This window comes from Bufo gargarizans, chromosome 6 (genome assembly GCF_014858855.1).
Source record: "Bufo gargarizans isolate SCDJY-AF-19 chromosome 6, ASM1485885v1, whole genome shotgun sequence".
In the NCBI taxonomy this organism is placed as follows: domain Eukaryota; kingdom Metazoa; phylum Chordata; class Amphibia; order Anura; family Bufonidae; genus Bufo; species Bufo gargarizans.
Window position 1 is genome coordinate 107,976,251 of NC_058085.1, and position 21,175 is coordinate 107,997,425.

The 21,175-nt window shown below is 45.3% G+C and overlaps 1 protein-coding gene across 1 annotated transcript; it reads left to right on the forward strand.

Moving 5' to 3' along the window:
• Positions 1-17: 17 nt before the first annotated feature.
• Positions 18-20,880, forward strand: RETREG3 (reticulophagy regulator family member 3). Its single transcript, XM_044297476.1, has 10 exons — positions 18-159; positions 241-539; positions 11,186-11,292; positions 11,829-11,859; positions 13,648-13,774; positions 14,307-14,391; positions 17,206-17,347; positions 18,270-18,366; positions 18,554-18,686; positions 19,865-20,880. The coding sequence occupies exons 2-10, from the start codon at positions 307-309 to the stop codon at positions 20,296-20,298; spliced, it is 1,389 nt and encodes a 462-aa protein (XP_044153411.1). The 5' UTR covers positions 18-159; positions 241-306; the 3' UTR covers positions 20,299-20,880.
• Positions 20,881-21,175: the final 295 nt, after the last annotated feature.

The following is a 21,175-nucleotide window of genomic DNA, read 5'->3' on the forward strand; positions in this document are numbered from 1 at the left end:
ATACAGGGTGAACATGGTTTCTGTCAGCGAGTGAGCGCCGCCATGATTTGGATGACAGCTCTGCGCATGCGCCGTGTCCATCGTTGCGTCGGCGGAGATTGTCGGGGGGGCGGACAAGTGACGGGTCGGCTGTGGTTGGTTCAGCTGTCGGTACTGCAGGTGAGTTGGCTTGTCTATCGATTAGACCGTCAGTAAACAAGTCGGTATTTTTCGTCATCGTATTTTGTGTTTTGACGTCAGCGCCCTGGAGTGACGTCAATGTTGACCACCTGGTGAGTTCGGAAGAGCAGGCGGAACGAATTAAAGATGGCGCAGAGAGCGGAGGAGGAAGAGGAGAACGCGGGGCTGAGGATGAGGAGAAGCGGATCCCAGAGCCTGGCTGCCAGGGAGCGAGACGAGCAGGTCCGGGCCGTGCAGGAAGCCCTGCAGGAGAAGCTGGGGAGCTACGAGCCGGTGCTGAGCTACCTGCAGGCCGTGCTGGTGTGGGAGAGACCCCGGCACAGCGCCCTGCTCCACCTGCTGCTCAACGCTGCCTTCTGGTGAGTCCCATCATCCTGTCAGTCACACGCTGGGAGTTGTGGTTCCACACGCTACCTGTGCCATATATACCATGTCTTCTGACTGGCTGTTCCTCTGCCGGAAGAATGTATGCGCTAGTAGGGTACTTTCACACTAGCGTTTATTCTTTTCCGGTATTGAAATCCGGTAAAGGGTCTCAATACCGGAAACGCAGTTTTGTCCCAATGCATTCTGAATGGAAAACAATCCGTTCAGTATGCATCAGGATGTCTTCTGTTCCGTCCCTTGTACAGTATTTGACAGGACAAAATACCGGAACAGTAACGCACTTTCCGGATCCGCCTTTAATTTTCATAGAGATGTATTAATGCCGGATCCGGTACCAAGTGTTCTGGAAATTAATGCTGGATCCGGTTTTCCCGTCTGCGCATGTGCTGGGATATAGGTGGAGCTAATTTAGCTTTTGATCTTTAAAAAAAATGTAAACACTGGATCCGTCTAACAGATCCAGAAAAAAAATAAGCTATCCGTTTGTATACGCCTGCGGCTTGTATACGTTTCCGGAACTGCCTGCCGGATTCTAACAACGCTAGTGTGAAAGCTCCCCCTCTGGTGCGACTGGCCTGTCCTTCTATTACATAATGATGGAATTTGGAATGTCCTACTACATGCCTCCTGCTGAGGAAATGTGTGACTTATTAACTTCTCTGTACCTGATCAGTGGGGGTACGACCACTTGGCTTCCAACCAGTCACGTGAATGGAATCCCTGAGTCCCCCGAGTGAATGGGGCAACAGTCACACATATGTGCTTGTGCGCCATTCATCTCTGTGGAAGTGCCGGAGATGGTCGACCACTATATTTGGCTTCTCTTTCGGCAGTCCCATATACTCTACATGAGTTTGTGTGAAGCAGCGATTCTGCAGAAGGTGACCACTCTTTAGTTAGTCTGTCAGCACTTTTCACCATGCTACACTGCTGACGGCACTAAGTAGAGGCCGGGAAGAGCAGGACAAAAATGCCTTCTCTGCAGCTTTTCTGATCAGGAGTAGAGCGAACAGTAAGATTTATTGTGGCACATTTCTGCTACAGCAAGTGCCCAGGAGGCAGAGCCTTACAGTGGGGTGCTCTCTGCATTGAGCTGCTTCACAGCCCCTCCCCTCTGAGTGACCGCTGTAGCCACCAATCAGGAGAGCTCTACAGCTGTCAGCCAGAGGGGGACAGCTGACAAGCAGCTCAATGCAGAGAGCACCCCACAGGGAAGCTCCGCCTCCTGGGCACTTGCAATAGCAGAATACAAGTTCATATTCACGCTATTCTTGGTAATAAAAGCTCCATAAAAGGTATGTTTGTACTGTTCTCCCCCTACCTAGTGCTATCAGAAGTGTACCACGGTCAGAACTGCTGACAGACTCCCTTTAAATGCAATGGTAATTTTGTGGCCTTGCAAAAAAAATAATAAATCTTTCACTTTTCTTTTGCATTACCAGTGTTCTATTAACATGGTTTCTTAAATGGTGCACGGTTTTAACTATTTGCACATTGATGATATTCTAGTATCATACACACAGGGAACTCCTGCTCCCTCAGGATACTGCTTTGTTAGCGTTTTGATCCATAGACGCGAGCCTCGGGGAATCCCGGATCAGATTTCCCATTAAACCGTTGGTTTCTCTGGAGCAGCTGATGTCGGCCTTTATGCGTCTGCTGGTTTTTGGACAAGAATAATGAATCTACCCTTAGGTTAACCCCGTGAATGCCCTGAGGTGCAGTGTGATGAGCTGGATTCTGTTATAGAACGTGAACATCTCATGACCCACATGTATCTGGCCAATAGCCATGAAAGTCTCATGGGACAATTCCCCACAGATTTCCTGACTTGCTAAAACTGAAGACTGTAGACCATAAGGATACGTACAAGGCGCTATTTTACCGAATTGGGAAAAACTGCAAAAACCTCAAAGGTCACTTGTGAACCCAGCCTAAAACACAAATAATTTTTTTTTATTTTTTTCCCCCACATATGATTTTTTTTATCGCAATAAATTTGCAGCCAAAAGCTGCCCCTATAATGACATGTCACCTGCTGCGGGGGATTTGCACCATTATCACTCTGTGTACGACATCTGCCCTCTGGAGAGAGGAGCGCCTCTGACGATGGCCGTGACGTGTTCATTGTACAGCAGGCAGCTGTGGGAAATGTGATCTCCTCGCAGCTACTTGTGATTGTACAGGGAGCGACTAGGTAAGACGGTGTCCCCAGAGCCACAACAGGGCCCGTCATGTATAGAACTATGAGGGTACATTTACAATAACCGTGCTTAGAAACACATGGAGATCGGCTTTGCACTCGTTTTTTGCCACTGAGGTTTCTAAATTCGTTTTTAGCACCTTTTTCTTTTAAAATGCATTCAGAAACCACAGCAGAAAAAAAGTGCTTCCAATACCACATCCACGTGTGGTTTCTTTAAGTGCATTTTTTTTTTTTTTTTTGCAGTCAATGCAACTCATTTAATTAGGAGTCAGAGGGGCCGTTCTCATGAAATTTTTTGACAGGTTAATTTGGAGCAGATTTCCCTCCATAAAATGCTGGCCAAGACCACGACAAGCAAAGATGTGTCCTTTCCTGACACGCCAACAAACCGCAGCCACATGGACAACAGCAGTGCCTTTCATTGTAGACGGTGCCAGGCGGTTTGGTGTGGAATCCACATTTGGTGACTCAGTGCCAACGGCCCCGAGGTGCCAGTTCTGTCAGTGAAAGGCTGACTCTTTGGCCACTTTCACACGGGCAGTATTTGTAAGCTAAAAACAGGAGTGGAATCTAAAGAAAAAAAAATGTAATGGAAATATCTTTGTCTCTTCTATGTTTTGGATCCCCTCCTGGGTCCTGCCTGTGTGAATATGGCCATTCCCTCAGTTTACTTGAGTGTTTTCTGCCATTTTGTTAAAGGGAACCGGACATCCAGATATTGATCATTTTAGTTTATGCCTATTACCTTCTTAGGCTCATGCACACCAACTTTTTTTTTTTTTTTTTTTTTTTGCGGCTGGAATGCGGAACCATTCACTTCAATGGGGCAACACAAAAAAAAAAAAAAAAAAAAAAAACACGGAAGGCTGGTATCTGTAATTTGTGGACCACAAAACATCCAACAACGGTCTGGTGCTTGAGCCCTTATTTCAAGCACGTTGTCCCCCATGGTGCCGTTATTCTGCTTTTGTGTTTAATGGTTGCCGAGAAAATCTACTTTATTTCACGCTCCCACTGTATGCTAATGAGCGCTATACATTTGACGAAGCTGGCTATTGCATCCTTCAAGTCAAGTTTGCTGCACCCTCCTCCTGCCTTCTGCTCCTTGATTGACATTTCAGAGCAATGACAACATCATCTCATTCCCCCACACACATCTCATGCAGGAGAACTGTTTCGTCCAGGGCACCTGCGCAGTGAAGCTGACTTCTGCACCAAACAAGGGGGACAGTGTGTGCCCGCCCGCATCCTGGTTGAAGCCAGGCGGTGTACACCCGGCTTCACTGCGCACTGACTTCGAAGTGCTCATTAGCATACGTCAGGAGTGTGGACTAAAGATAATTTTCGCTTCAACCATTAAACACAAAAGTAGAATTACAGCACCATGGGGGGGGGGGGGGCATGCTTGCAATAACATAATGCTTATAGATAAATGGTGAATATCTGAATGTTAGGTTTCCTTTAAGTTGCTGCAGTTTATTTTCCTACACGGATGTCTTCAGTTGACGCATTTTTCATGCCTGTGACTAAAAACTGAAGAATAACTCCCAGCATCTCCCAAGGACCATCAGTGAAAGAAGGATTGCACAGAGATGCTGTGTTTTTTCTGAATGCAAGGATGGTCAGTAGAAAAATATTGGTCATGTCCCTATGCCCATCAGGCCTCATGTACATGACTGTATGTATTTTGCGGTTCACAAAACGCAGGTCATCTGTTTTTCTGGACCCATTAGGTCCATGGTGAAGAATAGGACCTGCGCTATCTTTTGCAGAATGGACATACAGATGCGGAAAGCACACAGATGATCCATGTGTTTTCTGCATCCGTTATGTCTATTCTGCAAAAAGATGGAACTCGTCCTATTCCTGGACACTGGGGGAGCTGCACCTCGCCTCATGAGAATCATTGGTTCTCCTTTAATTTAGGTTTTTTAGCTCAGAATAAATGAGCATTTGTTTTACCAAAAACTGAGTGAAGACTTTTACCGGCACCTCCTATAACAGTCCTATATTTAGTGCTAAACATATGTGTCCTATATTGGATCTGTATTATGGCTGTGGGAATATCGATGTATAACGATAGCCCTCTACAAGGCTGGCGTTTCCGGAGAAGCACACGCTTGATAGAAAGGTCTCATTCCAGTAGGTAGCTGTCAGTCTCGCTCCAGTTTCTAGATGTCAGGCTGTGAGCGACCTTTTGTATGTTTATCTCGTGTCAGGATGCGCTCTCATTTCCAGTGAGCGGCTTGGGCCATCACTACACGGTCCCAGCTTTTCCTCGTCCTGCACAGACTGAAATTGTATTCCATACCCATTGATCTGAACATTTTACACGTCTGTAAATAATATTAGGAGACTAGATTGTGATGTCAGAAGCTGACGATGATGGAGTTGAGCGGCGCTACTTTTCGCTCCTGCGCAGATCGCTTTAGTATGAAGGTCTTTCTCCTGCGTCAACGACTGACTGACTTATACAAGGAAAGTCAATGATCGGCTCACCGCTTTACTGCGTGCAGACCCCGTTCTGTGCCAAGCAAAATCCAGCACCAGGTCCAAGTCTTCAGGAAAATCTCTTGAACTTTATTGGTCGCTTCCTAGAACCCATATTTCAATGCAGGAACCCCAGCAGGGCGTCTACGCATTTTAGGCTTCTAATGGTCCTTACTAATGACTGACTGACAGATATGACTCCCGATTTAGAAAGAAGTGACAGACAGCTGCAGTGTGTATGAAGCTCCTGATACACTCCGTTTGAGCCTGCAGTCAGGTGTATACGCTTGCTTGGGGTCATTTATGAAAGACCAGATTTTTACGCCGGTCTTTAATAGCCTCTGTAACACTTAATTTGACGAGGAGCAGGCCTCCTCATAAATTAGGTGCACCTACAGGAATGCATGCGCCTGGGGTGAAAACGGTGTCCGCCCCTGACTGGAGTAGTTTTCATTTTCTCTTTCACGCCTGTTTCCAGGCAAAAATGTTCTAACCTGTTATCATTTTCTTTTGCACTGGCCATCTATATAGAAAGGCGCACTTGCTGACACATACCGGCCTCCGCCTGGTGAATAGGGGGCCTGTGCTATACCCCAAACGCTTTTCCTGCCGTATACATTCCTACCGACACAGTGTGCGCTCAGCTTTATACAGTTCAGTGTCCCAGCTGCTGCAGGATTTTCTTAATAAAAGGGAAGAGGGTGTTTGATATCTATCAATTCATTAATGACGGAAAGAGTTTCTGCAGCAACCGAGGTGTGTGTTCAAAAAATAATGCCCCTTACTTTAAGTGAAATCATTGCGGAGTCAGTGGCCTTGTGTTTCACGGAACGCCTGTGCACAGCCAGGGGCATTATTCCATCCGTATTCCAGTGAGCGACACTTCCGTATTTAGATAATTGCATAAATGGCAGTTCCATAACATATCCTTATTATTGGCATTGCCTCTTTTAGGGCAGTGTTCTGATAAGCTTGCAAGATAGATGGGAATTCTTGTTAATTCTACCAAGAATTTCTAACTAGCAGCCTTAATATTTTTATTGTGTGATATCACGTCGTCGCCATTAGTCATCTGCGCTGCCGTTAACCTCTTCCTTGCTGCAGTTCTTCATTGCATGGATCTTTTGTACTGTACAGGTGGTGTTCCTCCCCATCGGGTCTATAAATTATGGATCACTCATTAGTGATTATCCTGCTGGCTGATCGCTTACCTTATGTCGTTTTCAGCCATTCAGCTCATAGTCTCAGTTTCCGAGGATTTGTAGTTTGATTGCTGTGTAGATTTCAGAAGAGATATTCCACTTCTTGAAGCAGATTTGAAATCCACACAGAATAAATCTGCAGCCGTATGAATTTTGGCATGGGATGTGGACACCCAAATCCGTTGCTGCTTGATATGAAGTACTGCAGCTTCGCTTGGATGTCACTACAATACCCAAGTGAATCTCTTGCTCTGTCTGGGTATATGCCTCAGATGCTGAAGTCTCCACTGAATGTCCGCACAAACAATTGACATGCCATGCAGATTTCAAAATCCATACCGCAAGTCAATTTCGACGCAGAAAATTTTCGGACAGTGTACATGACTTTTGAAATTCTCAATCTACTACTTGGCTAGTACTGTATTACGCTGTAGACTTTCAGTATGAAGATCCCTACTGTTTGCTTGTAGCCTTATTGGGAATGTTTCCGTTATTTAAAGGTTATGGACACCTTCAGGGCATTTTTTATGATTACCTTTTTACTCATTTTGGGATAGAAATAAAAAAAATTAAACTTATTAAAACTTTTCAGCCGTTTTTGAGATACAGGGGTTAAAAATCAGTCTTTGCAGAGTATCCCTTCATAGTCCCGTCAGACCCACATCTTTCAGACATTTTATGGCATACACACTATGGACAAGCCATAAATATCTAAAGTAGGAACTGTCCAGCAAGACATCCGTTTTTAAGAAGGATTGAAGGTAATTATTGTTATGCTATGGCAGACCCTGTGGTGGTCGCTTGGTGTTTAGACTAGCTCCTAGCAATATGGCGGGTAGCCTGTGCAGTATACTGTATGACCAGACCTCTCTGGCTCCATTTTGTGCACTGTGAGAAAATCCTCAGATCTGTATCTCCATCGAGACTCCCCTATTGTGGCAACGCCTAGCAGCAGTGTCCCTGGAGCCTGGCATCGGTATACCAGCTGGAGGGAAATGGTGGGCGTACAGCAGGAGTGATGATTACTGATGCTCTCTCTTTCATCCTGTGAAGATAATTTTGTTGCTGCCTTATTATATTGGTTTCCTGACTTTATATACCTAAAATATATTGTGTGCACAAGTGTTAAAAACCCAAATTCATGTGGCCATGTGCCCAGATCTGCAGAACACATTAGGGTAGTAGTTAAACCGTTAAGCTGAAAAGCTGCTTATGGGCAGCCATGTCTGCGGGTCATGTGGGAACATCTCACCATCCTCCTGATACAGCAGCATCCAAAAAACTACCACATGTGTTGATTTGCCGTATATACAGGATGTCATGATCTGTATACAGCAAGCATGTACTTTGGCATGCCTGAAAATCCTACTAAATGAATATTTATACACAGGCAGCTGCCCATCCGCCTATTCTTAGTAATGTACATCATGGGGAGCTAGTTTGGAAGAAGCTTTATGGACCAATCGCTTGATGGCGGATGTACAAGCTACATCCATCGTGTTGGAGATTGTTGCCATGAATGGATTCTTGACATTAAAAATATTAGCAGTTTGGAACAGTATTTATGCTATTATTTGAAGCATTTTTTTTTTTGTATTTTCGAAAGTGTCCCGCCCCCACCTCCAAATAAGTGGATCATTGAGTCCCAGAGTGATCAGCTGAAATTTGTTGGCAACTTTTTAGTTTCCCTGCAGCATCCACACTGGGGAAATCAATCCATGGCGGGTTACTGTAGCTGAGCTCCAATTCACTTCAATAGGAGCTGAGCTGCAGTAACCCAGCACGACCACTACACTTTAAACGGAGCTGTGCTTTCTGCTCTATTCAACGTGCGCGTTCCAGCTCCTGAGGCTGCAGGGAACAGCTGATCAGTGGGGGGTTTGGGGAGTCAGACCGTCACTGATTGGATATTAATGACCTGTCATGAGAGACCCCTTTTAAAGGGGTTATTCAACCCCTATAATGACCGCCCAGGCCCCTCGTATACATTATACTTACCTGCTCCCCGGCACCCACGTCGCTCCGGATCCTTGCACAGGCCTCCCTGGCATCGTTGGTGACGGGAGATGCAGCTGCAGCCGTGCAGGGATCCAGGGAGATGCGGGTGCCGGGGAGCAGGTAAGTATAATGTATACGAGGGGCATGGGGGGGGGGGGTCATTATAGGAGTTAGGTAACCCCTTTAAGCATTACACTGTGCTCATTAAAATCAGTGGGCCATCACAGGTGTGCCAGGTTCTGTAGATAAGGTTTTTTGCCATTCCCTCAAGCCCTTAAAATAGGGGTTCCCCATTCCTAAATGGAGAACCCCTATTTTAAATAAGAGAGCAAGAATCCCAGATAGGGTTTTCCAGGACTGACCATCAGTATTTGACCGGTGGGGGTCAGACTCCCAGCTGATCAGATATTGGAAGGGGCTGCAGCATTTTGGTGGGCACTGAGGCCTCTTCAGCCAGTGACTTGATGTCCATCGGTCACGTGGCCTTTCTGCAGCTCGGTCCCATTAGAGTGAATGGGATTGAGCTGCAGTACCAAGCACCGCTGCCACTTCATACATCTGATATATGGGGGTCACAGAGGTAGGAACCTCACCAATCATATCTATGGCCTATCCTGAGAACAGGTCACCCAAAAAAATAACTTTATACAGAGGTATTGAGGTACTGGACATATAATTAGGAAGCTTTCAGGTATCTGGGAGACGGCCTCTGTGGTAGTTATAGTGCGCCATACAGCTGGGAGCCGTCACCTCTCTTTGCTGGTTGTTTGTCCAGCATCTGGTACAGTAAGCACGCCCGGCTGGCATATGGTGTTGTGGAGCTGGTCGGGTTGATAATGTCTTAACACTTCACTGCAGGGTAAACTGAAACATTAGATTTTTGGATAACACCTGCTGTGCACAGCAAGCTTATCTGCCCTGTTGGCCTCCAGTATGTCATTTGAGGGCAGAGCAGCACATGCCGAGATAAAAAGGCTTTCCTGTTATTTTCTTCAGCATAATCAGCTGAGCAAGGAATACGCTGACTTCCTGGAGCATTTCATATAAGCCTTAAAGGGGAGCTGCATGTTGGGCAGGAATATAAAAATCCGGAGTTTTTAGAGTTTATGGATTATTTGAATTCATTCTTTTCATATGTTTCTACTATACTATAAGTTGTGTGGACAGCAGTTCTGTTGGTGCAGGTACAGGTCATGGAAATAACGTAGTCCAAAGACTCAGAACATGCTGCAAAACTGGCCCTTTCGGCCACCTTTTTTTTATTTTGTATGATCAAGGTCTAAACATATCTGTGTTGAGTTAAAGGGGACCTAACATAGTTTACAAGGCTGAAAAATACATCTGTCCATCCAGTTCGACCTGTTATCCTGCAAGTTGAACCAAAGGAAGGCAAAAAAAAAAAACTGTGAGGAAGAAGCCAATTTTCCCCACTTTAGGGGAAAAAATTCCTTCCCGACTCCAATCAGGCAATCGGAATAACTCCCTGGATCAACGACCCATCTCTAGTAGTTATAGCCTGTAATATTATTACACTCCAGAAATACATCCAGGCCCCTCTTGAACTCTCTTAGGCCTCGTTCACACTTCAGTGTTTGGTCAGTGATTTCCATCAGTGATTTGTGAGCCAAAACCAGGTGCAGCTCTAAACATAGAACAGGAGCAGATCTTTCCCTTCTACCTAATGTCTATGGAGGCTCCACTTCTGGTTTTGGCTCACAAATCACTGATGGAAATCACTGATCAAACACTGAAGTGTGAACTAGGCCTTAGTGAACTCACCATCACCACCTCCTCAGGCAGAGAGTGCCATAGTCTCACTGCTCTTACCGTAAAGAATCCTCTTCTATGTTTATGTATAAACCTTCTTTCCTCCAGACACAGAGGATGTCCCCTCGTCACAGTCACAGTCCTGGGGATAAATAGATGATGGGAGAGATCTCTGTACTGACCCCTGATATATTCATACATCGTAATTAGATCTCCCCTCAGTCGCCTTTTTTTTTTCTAAAGTGAATAACTCTAATTTTGATAATCTTTCAGGGTACTGTAGTTGCCTCTATCCAGTTATTACTTTAGTTGCCCTCCTCTGGACCCTCTCCAGCTCTATGTCTGCCTTGTTCACAGGAGCCCAGAACTGTACACAGTACTCCATGTGTGGTCTGAATAGTGATTTGTAAAGTGGTAGGACTATGTTCTCATCACGGGCATCTATGCCCCTTTTGATACATCCAATAATCTTATTGTACTGCAATACCTGGTGCTATCAGCAGTTTAGCATGATCAAAAATGCTGATAGACTCCCTTTAGTCTGCAAGGAAACATGACCTGAAATCTTTAGTTCCCTTTCAGCACTACCACAGGGGAAACGGAGCATTACAGAGTTCCCATTGAAACCAAAGCGCTGTGCATCTAATTCACAAACCTGCTGGATCCTCCAAACAGAGAGGGGCGATCTCCCTGGCCATTTCATCCTATTGATGGAGTTCCCGAATGGGCACTGTGGATCCTTTTTAAGAATGGTTCATTGTTTTCAGATTAGGGAGCCAGTGGTATTTATAGAGACTGGGTGCATGGTAATTTGGGGATGCCGAGGGGGAATTTATTGAAAGGACACTTGGAAACTAATTTTGCAGTAAATATACAGTATAAACATGTTCTGTGTGTGAAAAACGGACCATAATGAGAAGAAAAGTAATGACCTAGAAATCTCTTCTATCGGTAGGTTTTTTGCCCTGACCTCACTCAGAATCGTGTTTCTGGCAGCATTTGGCCTGATGATCATCATCTGCGTGGATCAGTGGAAGAACAAAATATGGCCTGAACTTGGAGGTGAGAATTAACATGGTGCTTTGTACTGTAAGGACCTAAATCCAGATAATGTTCCAGTTTTTGATGATGTAAGTTTTCTTTATGAACTAGATTTGAAAAGGGTGTTTTTTCAGTCTGCAGTCGTCAGGATAGGTCATCAGGTCAGTGGTAGTCCATCCTCCGCCACCCCCCAACAATAAGCTGTTTTTGGCCACCGCCTGAAATAAAACCATGAACCAAGACAAAAGCAAAAGATTCTGGTGCTGTGTGTTGGCCATTCTGGTGTAATGAAGTTCCAGCTCCATCCACTGTTCTATTCCCTATGCCAACGGCTGGAAAAACAGCTGATGAGTGGGGGTGTTGGACCCCCCCCCCCCCCCCCCACTAATCTGAAATTGATGACCTGTCCTGAAAAAACCTCTTTGAGGAGTTGCCTCATAGAGACAGTTTGTAAGTCAGAACAGAGATACTTTAGTGGACCTGGCCAGCAAACATTGTGTTAAATATGTTTTAGTGAAATTATCTGCTGATAATTATTTATTTTTCTAACATTTCAGCTGCAAGATCCAGTGAGATGGACAATGAAAGGTGAGCTGAGATCCTGGAAAATCCCTGCACGTTATACAGCATAATGTCTGGCAGCTGGCCTAATATCACAGTTTATCAGCAGCCCCATTGCTAAATAATGAGTACTAATCCTCTCAATACTAATAGGATCATTATTGGGTATTACAAACAATACCAGGCAGTGTATGGAGACCATTCACAGCCACACAAAGAAGGGGCAGTGATCTCATTACATTTATCTACTAATTTGTGCTCAAAGAGGTTTTCCCAATGCTGCCTGGTCCTGTCAATCAAGTGTAGCAGGGCGCAGCCAGAGGTGGGAGAACGGAGCCTCTAGGAGCAGGATCAACGCCACCCCCCCCCCCCTCCCCATGCTCCTCATGATTCATATCCATTTCTTGCCCCCCATGTGCCAATATCATAGTGCCATCCTCTCCCCCTGCCCCTAATGTGCCAGTATCAAGTGCCTCTCTCCTCCCCCCTCCATGTGCCAGTATTATGGCGCCAATAGCCCCCCTCCCTCCCCCGTGGCAGTAAAGTAACAGTCCGGTATTAAAAAAATAAAATAAAAAAAATTACCTCCATGTCAGCGATGCAGGCCTCTTCCTCTTCCTGTGTTCCCATTAGCCTCCAGTGTTGAAGATTTGGTGCTCGTGTTCTTATTTAGCCTGCCTTTCAGAAAAGTTTATGATGGGATTTGAACCCATGACCTTCTGTATCAAAGGCAAAGCACTTACCCACACAGCTATGAGAGCTGTATAGCCAGTTACTTAAAAAAATAAATATAAGACTTCTACTGTAGATAACTTTGATACCTAGTGTACAACCATACACATGACAGTTTCCCCAACACACCCAGCTCTGCTACATCCATACACAGTGTGTTGGGACAGCTGCCATGTGTATGCACACTAGGTATCAGTTATCTACAGAAGAAGTCTTATATATATATATATATTTTTTTTTTTTTTGTAACTGGCTATACATGCCTTTCCTCTGATGTGATAGAGCCGGCCCTGTACATCACTAATGTCAGCCAGGTTAATGCCCATTTTCCTGCTGACAGAAACCCTTTAATAACCCTGTGCCGGCCTCTACATGACGTAGGCGCTGGCCGTGTGACTTGTTTAAATCTGCACCAGCTCCCTTGTTAGTGTAGATTTAAGTCATTTTCTACACCAAATACAGGTGTAGAAAATGAAAGATGAAATGGGCCCTTCTGGCCCTCCCACACCATGCCTCCTTTTTCCGCCACCTCAGAAAAGTGGCGTGAATGGGGAAAAGTCGCAGATTTGGCTGCAAATCCCCTATGCAACCGAGTACTTCAGATCATAAATGACCCCCCTCAGTGGTGGGGGATTGGTAAGGTGGGTAATAATAATGAATACACATTTCACTGGGTAGCACGATTTTGCAACCTGTGTGATGGTATCCATTACTGCAACACCCTAAAGTACTGCAGAGGGGAAAAAATGATACATCATATGAAAGCACCTGGATCATCCATGTTGAATTTCAGCACCTCATAGTTTTTGGAGATAAGCACCTCCAGAGGTGTCTACCAGCAATATAAAGTGCCTATTCGCCTTCAGTACATGTAGGCCAAACCATTGGCAGACGGCTATCTCTCCAGAGTCCCCCATACTCGTACATGTCAGGTTCAGCTGAGGGTCTATGTGTTTAGTGGGGAAAGAGGAGAAAGCTGCCGCCAGACAGCTCTGGTAATGGCTTATCTCCTGGAAGAAAAAAGGATTGTGTGTCTGTTAGTATTGGCTATCTGCTGCTATGGTTCCTTTTGGACTGTTCTAGTTGGGGCTTTGTACACCCGAGGCTGCTCAGCGTCCCGGAGCTCTGTCATCATGCAGCCGAAGTGTGGATCACGCTGACAAATTTTCAAAGGAACCTTAAAGTCTTCAAATCTGAAAATCCTGGCAAGGTATGAACATAGTTGTCCCTCTCAAGTGTTATTACTGTGTCAGGTTTCTGCCGCTTTAGATTGATTTTCTATACTGCCATACATCACCCATGCCACCTAGATCTTAAGTTACTGCCCACCTTCACCCTATATACACATTGACTACTGACCATACAATAACCATGAATAAGAAGATGGAAAGTACGATACTCACCCCCTGGTTAAACATCAAATGAGGATAAAACTGGGTGACAGCGTTTTCATGCAACACTGCACTTCATCTTGGGCCACGGAACGGCTGTCCCAAAGTGTTCTCCTCATTTGATGTATCCTGCTTGAACAATAAAGACAGAGGATGAGTGCCGTACTTTTCCCATTTTCTTCTTCATCAATTTGTGATACATTTGGGCACTGAGCCCCACCTGTAGACTGGACTGTGATCACACTGAGATCCCAGCAATGGTATGTGGACTTCCACATTATAGAGCCAATGGCAGTGTCAGACTCATGTCTGTATTGCCATTTAATAACCATGCTTTCATTCCGTTTGCAGTTCTGCCTCCTGGTCTGTGGATTCCTCACCTTTCTGATGGTCCTGGGTGGATATATTCCTGGTCTTGTGCTCTCCTATCTGCTGTGTGAGTTCAGCTTTTTAATTTTCCTGTTCACTGTATAAAGTGTCTGTCATCAGATTTGCACAGGCTTTTAGTGCCATGACTATTACCTCCATCCAGTGACAGTATGTAGAACCCAGAAATCATACTCATAGGAGTAAAGTTGGCTGAGGCTGCTGATTTCGGTGGGGCCAACCAACTCTCTTGCTTGTATCATGGCGATAAGCACCTCCAGAGGTGTCTGCCAGCGATGTAAGCTGATGATTTACCTTCAGTACATGTAGGCCAAACCATTGTTTGGCAGATGGCTATCTCTCCAGACTCCACAATACTCGTACATGTCAGGTTCAACTGAGGGTCTTATGTGGTTTTAGTGGTGGGGAAGAGAAGAAATCTGCTGCCAGACAGCTCTGGTAATGGCTTATCTCCTGGGGAAAAAAAAAAGGATTGGGAGAAAAAATTCAAGTAAAAAAATTTTTTTTTATTTTTTTACTATGGAACTCCATGGTGATGGATGTCAGTGTGGCATCTGTTGTGTATGTTGATCGTATGACAAAAGCCCAGCCTTACATGCCCGATCCAGCACTTCCGTTATTTTTGTTCTGCTCCATTAGCTGAGCAGAACAACAGAAATAAATAGTGGTGAACGGGGCCTAAGAGGTGGGGATTTATGCGGGGGACCATTACTGGTCTAAATAACATCAAGCTATTATAGTGAAGTTATAAAGTCCAGTCCAATATGGTGGATCTTCCCTGTACTTTACCACTTGGCTATAATAGCCTGTCTTCATTCACTACGTACTGCACTACATACATGCGTGTGATGTATACATGTGTGTGTGATGTAGTGCAGTGTCTGATGATCACACACTGCACTACATACATCACACACACCATTACATGCTGCTGTTACCTTGTTCTGTGTCCATCTATGTCCAGGCCCAGTCTTTAGCTCCACCGCTGCCAGGGTCCTTGTGCAGCACGACAGGCACTCCATATTCAAACTTTCCCTGGGAGCCGGCCCCTCCTCCTTCCATCGTTCGCCGGCTTCCCCTGATGCAGGATCTGTACCGCTCCTGCACCCCCCCAAACTAACCAACAGCAAAGCTCCTTGCTGTCCGGAGCTTTGCTATTGGTTACTGCAGGCACAGTCAGCATCGCTGAGCTGCCTGTGTCGTTCAGAGCGCGCCCTATGCTGATAAAAAGCAGGTAAAAGTCTAAGGCGTATTGGTGCGCCTTAGACTTTTTTCAGGGAGTAAAATGGCCTGAACAGATGTCTATAACACTTGTACAAGCGTTATTGCGACCTTTGGGACCAACACAGATGCCTTTAGCTGTCATGGACAGATCCGTTCAGATAATACAACTGTCTGCATCCATTCAGAACGGATCCGTTTGTATTATCTGTAACATAGCCAAAACGGATTCGTCTTGAACACCATTGAAAGTCAATGGAGGACGGATCCGTTTTCTATTGTACCAGATTGTGTCAGTGAAAACTGATCCGTCCCCATTGACTTACATTGTGTGCCAGGATGGATCAGTTTGGCTCAGTTTCATCAGACGGACACCAAAACGCTGCAAGCAGCGTTTTGATGTCCGTCTCCAAAGCGGAATCGAGACTGAACTGAAGCGGATCCTTTTCCATTCAGAATGCATTACAATGCAAACTGATGAGTTTTGGACCGCTTGTGAGAGCCCTGAACGGATCTCGCAAACGGAAAGCCAAAACGCAAGTGTGAAAGTAGACTTATCTGAAAAAACTGTTCTCATATGGCTGTGTGAACAGAAAAAAAATAAAATAAATTATGGCTCTTGAAAGCTGTGAGTTAAAAACAAAAAAAAAAAAAGGGAGGGGGGGGGAATCGCTTCTCAGGAAGGGGGTAAAGGAGACTAACAAGACTAAAATGATGAGTCCCATTCTAGGGTGCATGAACATTTGATATCAGTTTATAACATTTTCTCTACTGACAAATGATCCCTTGAAGCAGGAGCGAATTGGGCATTTAAAGTAGAAAAAAGCCCTGGAAAAGTGGCCCCATGTTGTAGGCGGGTCCAGGTTGACAGAAGACTGGGCCACACAAGTAGGCGGGGCCAATACACGTAGGTGGGGCCAGTAATACCTTAGTGTAGTACAAAATACTGTCCTAGCAGAACCATATACCACAGTCCAGCATAAAATACTGTGGCCCACTGCAATATTCAATTCTATCACTGTCTTGATGGCTATACAGTTGTATTTAGGAGCGCCCCTGCAGCCACCGGCTGAACGCAGAAGTACCTAAACGCTCCTAGTATTATTAAACACAGAGCATCAGATCATTATGTACCTGGCCGGCAGCCATGAGGAAGGCTCAGGCAGCCACTTGGGCATCGGCCCACTGGGAAATTTTCCTGTAGGGTGTATGGCCGGTCCATCCCGGGCCTTGAAGTTAGAAGTCCTGAGCATTCAGATGTCTCTCAGGTTTAGTGTTATCATGGTAACCTTGTTAATCCAAATCGGCAAATACGACAGTATCTCTGGTAGCTTGGGTGTGTGTGTATGTGGCTACATCCATGGACAGAGAACTTCCTTTAGACCAGCATCTGACAATCTGGAACTTGTTTCCACCACAGGACTCCAATACATAGTGGACTTTCATGGAAACAGAACACTGTCTGCAATAGTGGGAATTCAGAGCGTGCCACTTATTTCTGTTCCTAACATGTAACTTTAAACTAGGAAAACGCATCTATGTCCGTACGCCAGTACTGTAATTGTAAACTGTAAAAGAATCCCTTTGTATAAAGCTCTTGAGGCCATACACTTACTTCTGACCTGTTTCCTCTTCTATACAGTGCTATTCATCCTGCTATGGCCGTTGGCTATGTACCATCGCTTAGGGCAGCGTGTTTACCAGAAACTGGAGCCAGCCCTGCAGAGGTTGGACTTCAGTGTCCGTGGATACATGATGTCCAAGCAGAAGGAGAGACCATGTAAGTGTTAGAAGCAGAGGGAAACCTTTAGACATCTCGTGACTGTCATATTGATAACGCAGAGTAGGATATTTACTCTTTGGTTGGCATTGGCAAATTTGGCATGGAATTTTCATGGCTAAATCCTTGGCTCAAACTCTGATGTAACAACAGTTCCACACACAGATTAGTTCCATATGAAGTTCTAAAAGCAGCCAATTATCCCACAACAAACATTTATCCCCATAAGTTAAGGGGATAAGTGTCTGAGGTGGGGTCCAACCACTGGTTCCCCCATTAACCATGAGCAAGGGGCCCCTTGAATGGAGCGCAGGTGATGTATATGCACTCCATCCAACTCTGTGGGCTGCTAGAGAATGTACAGTACAGGGCTCTGCTTTATCCTGGGACAACCCCTTTAACCCAGAATGCCCGTAGCAGCCCCCTGTTACCCATTGATGCTGTATGCAAACAGATTGCTGCCTCCAAGATGGAGCAGTGACATGATTTACTCATGTGACCACCTCCACGGCTGTGTTCTCTTCTGCGCCTGTGCTAAATGGTTTCAGCACCTGACGCAGCTGCGGAGGTGGGACCTGGCAGTCTGTTTAAATATGGCACCCAATGACAGCGGGTGGCTTCTATGGGCATGCTTTGGTAAGCAGTGGGCCATTTGGGGATTTCTTATGCATTACACATAAGTTAATGGCATTAGAAATTTAAACACAAGAGGACTGCCCTTTTAATTTGTTTCTAAGGATAAGTTCACGTCACAAATTAGTCTTGCGTTTAACATATATGTTTTTTTGCTGGACTCTGTAGTAGGGAAAAGTGTAGTGTACTTAGCTTTTTTTTTTTTTTTTTTTATCCTTTTGTCCCCAACATATATGTTAAACGTAGGGCAAGAAAACATGACGTGAACCCAGTCTAAGAAGTGTATCCACTAGTAACATTGTATCTTTTTGTGACCAGTGCACGGCCGCCCCGCTTCCTCCAAATGAGGGAAGCGATAGTGAAGAGGAGCTGGCTGCATTCTGTCCTACGGTAAGAGCACACATTAGATTTTCCTTTGGGAAACTTTATCCTTTTCTGTGATCTGCAATTACCCGCCCCCCCCCCGTCCCCCCCCCCCCCCCAACCAAGTTAGTTAATAGCAGCACAACTAGTCTGCCCGATTTGATCACATCCAGCTGGACACCTCTCTCATAGGTCATGTTTTTCATCTCCTTAGCTGGATGATTCTGCAGTCGCCAAAGAACTAACAATATCGGATTCTGAACATTCGGACGCAGAGATTTCATACACAGATAATGGGACGTTTAACTTGTCCCGGGGTCAGACTCCTCTTACAGAAGGCTCAGAAGGTAAAATCTTTTACCACGATGGAAGAGTATCGCTTGTGTATTGCTTGCATTGGGATATGTCCAACATTTTAGGCTTCGTGCACATGACTCTATTTTGGGTCCGCATCTGATCTGCATTTATTGTGGATCGTACATGGACTAATTCATTTCTACGGGTCTGCAAAAAATACGGTCAGCAAACGGATATCATCCTTGTGCTGTCCGCATCCGTGTGGCCGTTCCACAGATTATAAAACATATCCTGTTCTTGTCCGCTTTGCAGACTGTAATAGCCTGTTCTAGTGAAGGGAGTGAGAAAACTGCGGCATGCACAAGGTCCGTATCCGTATTTTGCAGTTCCTTGGTTTGGGGACCTTAAAGGGAGTCTTTCACGCAGATATTGACCCTATTAACCTAATAACAGTGTTATCTCCACGGCATCACCCCTATTAAAACTGTGCTTACCGTTAGTTCCTTGCTAGCATCGTTGTGCAGAAAAAACACTTTTAATCCGTATGCAAATGAGGCTGTGAAGGTGACCAGGGGCGGCGTTACAACGGCCGGTGCCCAGGCCCCTGGGTCATTTTTATCCGAAGCCACTCCCCCTCCGCCGCGTCTGCCCGCCCTTAGTCTCTGCTCTAACCTCCCTCCTCCCGTCCGTAATCCCGCGCATGCGCCGATAAACGAGCACAGTCGGGCCGGGGCATCGCAGTTTACTGTGCGCTATCGCGTTCATCGGCGCATGCGCGGGATTACGGACGGGAGGAGGGAGGTTAGAGCAGAGACTAAGGGCGGGCAGACGCGGCGGAGGGGGAGTGGCTTCGTATGAAAATGACCCAAGGAACTAACGGTAAGCACAGTTTTAATAGGGGGGATGCCGTGGACATAACACTGTTAGGTTAATAGGGTGAATCTGCGTGAAAGACTCCCTTTAACGAGGATCTGTGGTGACAGGTCCTCTTTAAACCTAAAACCTAAATTATATTCTACTTCCATGCCCATTTATTTTCTGAAAGGTGACACCTTGCACATTATGAAAATGCCACTCGGCACTTTCCAATCACAGATTGCTTCTTGCAATTTTGTATCAAAGCATAACCTTTTGTACGAAATGCATAAAAGTTCTGACTGGTGACACGAGTAGTAACTTGCAGAAAAGTTTACAGTATATATGAATTAGCATTTCTTTTTATACACAGATCTGGACCGCCATAGTGACCCAGAAGAGTCATTTGCACGTGATCTCCCTGACTTTCCTTCTATAAATCCAGAGGTAACTGGAATAGATGATGAGGATGACACCAGCATTGGGCTCCCATTTGCAACCAGCCACCCCCATATGTCTGCCGACCAATTGTATGACGAGTCTTCAGAGTTGGAGGTGCCACTTGCTATTGGTGCTCAGCAGCTCAAAGACAACCTTACCAACCTAGTCACTCGGGGGATGATACAGATGGCGTTGGCAGGTGTCACCCAGCAAGCCTCAGGCTTTTTGGAAAATCCCAGGCAGAAAACATATCAGAGAAACTCCAGCTCTGAGCTGGACACTGATGCTGAAGCCGATGACTTTGAGCTACTGGACCAATCAGAGCTGAGCCAGATGGATCCAGCCAGCCCACGTGGCCAGCAGTAACTTTTGACGAAGGTGCCAGTCCCTTGTGAACATACAATCTCCTTAAATTTTTTTTTTTTTTTATAAAGCGTTCTCATTGTGGACCCGTATCTTCAGACTGTGTCTTCTCAGTGTGCCCCCGTGTGAGGTTTCCATTACTTTAATGCAGGACTATTCAGCCTGCTCCTTTTATCACTGTGAAGTCTGAACCAGTAGATTAGTGAAGCTAGAACGAAAGACGCAGTATTTTAAAAGTCATTGCCTGCTGGATAATGGACTGGTACAACAGATCGGACTTTTCTCTTCAGCACCCATCTCATACTAAAACTAGATATCTACAGTAGAAGACTGCCCGGGCAGTTCTTAGTGTAGATGGTTATAACATTTTGGTGGTTTGGAGTTGGGGACATTTCAGTGCGTGACCCTGTAGTTTTCATGTCCAGTTCACATGGCAGATTGTAAAATGTGGACTTAGCACTTCAAAAGATGTGTGTACAGGAGAGTGGAGTAAACTGATGTCTATATAAAGTGTAGCTCCACTTCCAAACAAGTTTTCATTTGGAGGATCCACAGATGGTAATATAGATGTTTTTGGCCTTGTTAGTTATATGTTTGCCGATTTTGTTCTCTGGTTGCCCAAAACATATTTTCAGATGTCCACATTCGGCTGCAAGGTAAGTTTATACAGTGGTATGGTCGACCCCTTCACCTTTCGTAAAGGCATATTAAATTTCCCAATCTTAAAACACCAAAATGATGTAAATGTATATTATAAAGTCACCACTGTGGGAATTCAAATCTTCTTCGGCGTCGCAGACCAACCGTGTGATGTGGGTGATTTTCACAATAAGTCTCAGTAGATTCAAAAGGTAGTCGCGCTGCCAGGCACACTTCAAAG

Excerpts from the sequence above, each read along its gene's own strand:
- RETREG3 (XM_044297476.1), top strand. The coding sequence starts at position 307 with ATGGCGCAGAGAGCGGAGGAGGAAGAGGAGAACGCGGGGCTGAGGATG. Across the intron at positions 13,775-14,306 it reads AATCTGAAAATCCTGGCAAG|TTCTGCCTCCTGGTCTGTGG; the intron begins GTATGAACATAG and ends TTCCGTTTGCAG. Across the intron at positions 14,392-17,205 it reads TGTGCTCTCCTATCTGCTGT|TGCTATTCATCCTGCTATGG; the intron begins GTGAGTTCAGCT and ends TCTTCTATACAG.